The sequence below is a fragment of the Mycetomoellerius zeteki genome, unplaced genomic scaffold (assembly GCF_001594055.1).
Source record: "Mycetomoellerius zeteki isolate Tzet28-1 unplaced genomic scaffold, Tzet1.0 scaffold1456, whole genome shotgun sequence".
NCBI lineage: Eukaryota > Metazoa > Arthropoda > Insecta > Hymenoptera > Formicidae > Mycetomoellerius > Mycetomoellerius zeteki.
This window is the reverse complement of record NW_017256400.1, coordinates 2106-3856: the sequence shown is the minus strand read 5'-3', so window position 1 is coordinate 3856 and position 1751 is coordinate 2106. Positions and strand designations below refer to the sequence as shown.

Sequence of the window (1751 nt, the reverse complement as noted above, 5' to 3'; positions counted from 1 at the left end):
AGTCACAATTCGATGGAGAAATGACTTTCTTTTGTACCTGGCGAGCAGCATTTCGCAAGTGGTTTTTCGGTTTTCCTGCTGTCTTTCATTCAGTTCATGTGGAACCCATTTTCCCATCTTCTGGATCTTTCCCATGGAGTTCAAACGTATGGAGACGGCTTCTCATGTCACATTCAATTGATCCGCGAGTTGTTGTTGAGTTTGAGCGTCATCCTCATCCAACAATGCTTGCAATTCGGTGTCTTCAAACTTTTTCGGTGGTTTTCCATGTTCTTCGTTTCTCACGTCAAAATCGCCACTTTTGAATTTTTTAAACCACTCAAAGCACTGTGATTTACCAAGAGCATGCTCACCGTAAGCTTCGACAAGCATTCGATGCGATTCTGCAGCAGTTTTCTTCAAATGGTAACAGAAAATGCTGTCCGCAAATCGTAGTTTCCAGGCACAAAATTCGACATGTTCAACGCTATTACAAACTATACTGTTGTATGAAACTTGTATTGTTGTGAGTTGAAAATCTTTGTCAGATGCCAGAACAAGGAAATGGCGTCAATGACGTGATCTGACGGCAACTACATTGACAACTATGGCCATCTATTGGTAAATTCCGGTTTCATATTTACATACCTGGTACAAGTAGTTGTTAACGCAAGATTAGAAATAATTGATATAGTTGCACGTTGGCCAGGATCTGTGCATAATGCAACTATTTTTGATCACTCAAGGATCAAAAATTTATTTGAAGCAGGCACATTCGGTATTGGTTTGCTTCTTGCGGATTCTGGATATCCAAACTTACCATACGTGATGAGTCCATCACACTATCCAATAACTCCACCAGAACATCTTTACAATGAAGCTCAAATTAGAACTCGCTCAATAGTTGAACGATTTTTTGGAATTTGGAAGGAGAGATTTGCAGTTTTATCGATTGGAATGCGTTTTCAAACAATTGAAAAAATACTTCTCATTATTATAGCGACAGCTGTATTACACAATATTGTCCAACAGAATATTCAACAAGATCGAATTGATCCCCATGCATACAATAATGCTGTTGCAATAATGCAAAATATAGACAATAGGAATGTCCATGATAAACGACGAGTAATTGTGGAATACTTTGGAAGGTAATGTTAATATAGAAATGAATCGTAAAAAATATATGTCAACAATATTAAAGAATTTGTTTTAAAAATTACAGATTGATTTGAACACTATTATTAACATCGGACTCAAAAGGCTTCAGCATGTTCACTCAAAAAGCTTCCATATGTTGCATCTATTATTTATTTGGCACGTTCATAAAAAGTATTGTTTTTGTTATTTCTCTGCCTACAAATGTAATAAAACCCTCAATAATTAGTTTCTTTATTATCTCATTGATAAATTTATAATTATTATGATCATTTGAAATATATAATTAAAAATATTTGAATGTAACATTATGGTGATACATATTCTATTTCACACATATATTTGTCCTTGAAATACGTATAATGAATAACTCAATTATAATTTAAAAGATTTATTTCTTTCATCTTTATAACATACTTTATAACATACTTTATATTTATATTTTGTGTCTTTACAACTTGTATTACATACATAAACAGACATGAGAAAGGAAAGTGTTGTTTACTTTATTTGATGTATAAAATAGGAATAATAAGTACTTATACGCATACATAATAATACTCATTATTTCTATTTTATACATCAAATAAAGAAAACATTGTTTTTTCTTATAA

At 32.6% G+C, this 1751-nt stretch overlaps 1 protein-coding gene across 1 annotated transcript; it reads left to right on the top strand.

Moving 5' to 3' along the window:
- Window positions 1-542: 542 nt before the first annotated feature.
- On the top strand, window positions 543-1251 carry LOC108732132 (uncharacterized). Its single transcript, XM_018462794.1, has 2 exons — window positions 543-1130; window positions 1205-1251. The coding sequence occupies exons 1-2, from the start codon at window positions 808-810 to the stop codon at window positions 1212-1214; spliced, it is 333 nt and encodes a 110-aa protein (XP_018318296.1). The 5' UTR covers window positions 543-807; the 3' UTR covers window positions 1215-1251.
- Window positions 1252-1751: the final 500 nt, after the last annotated feature.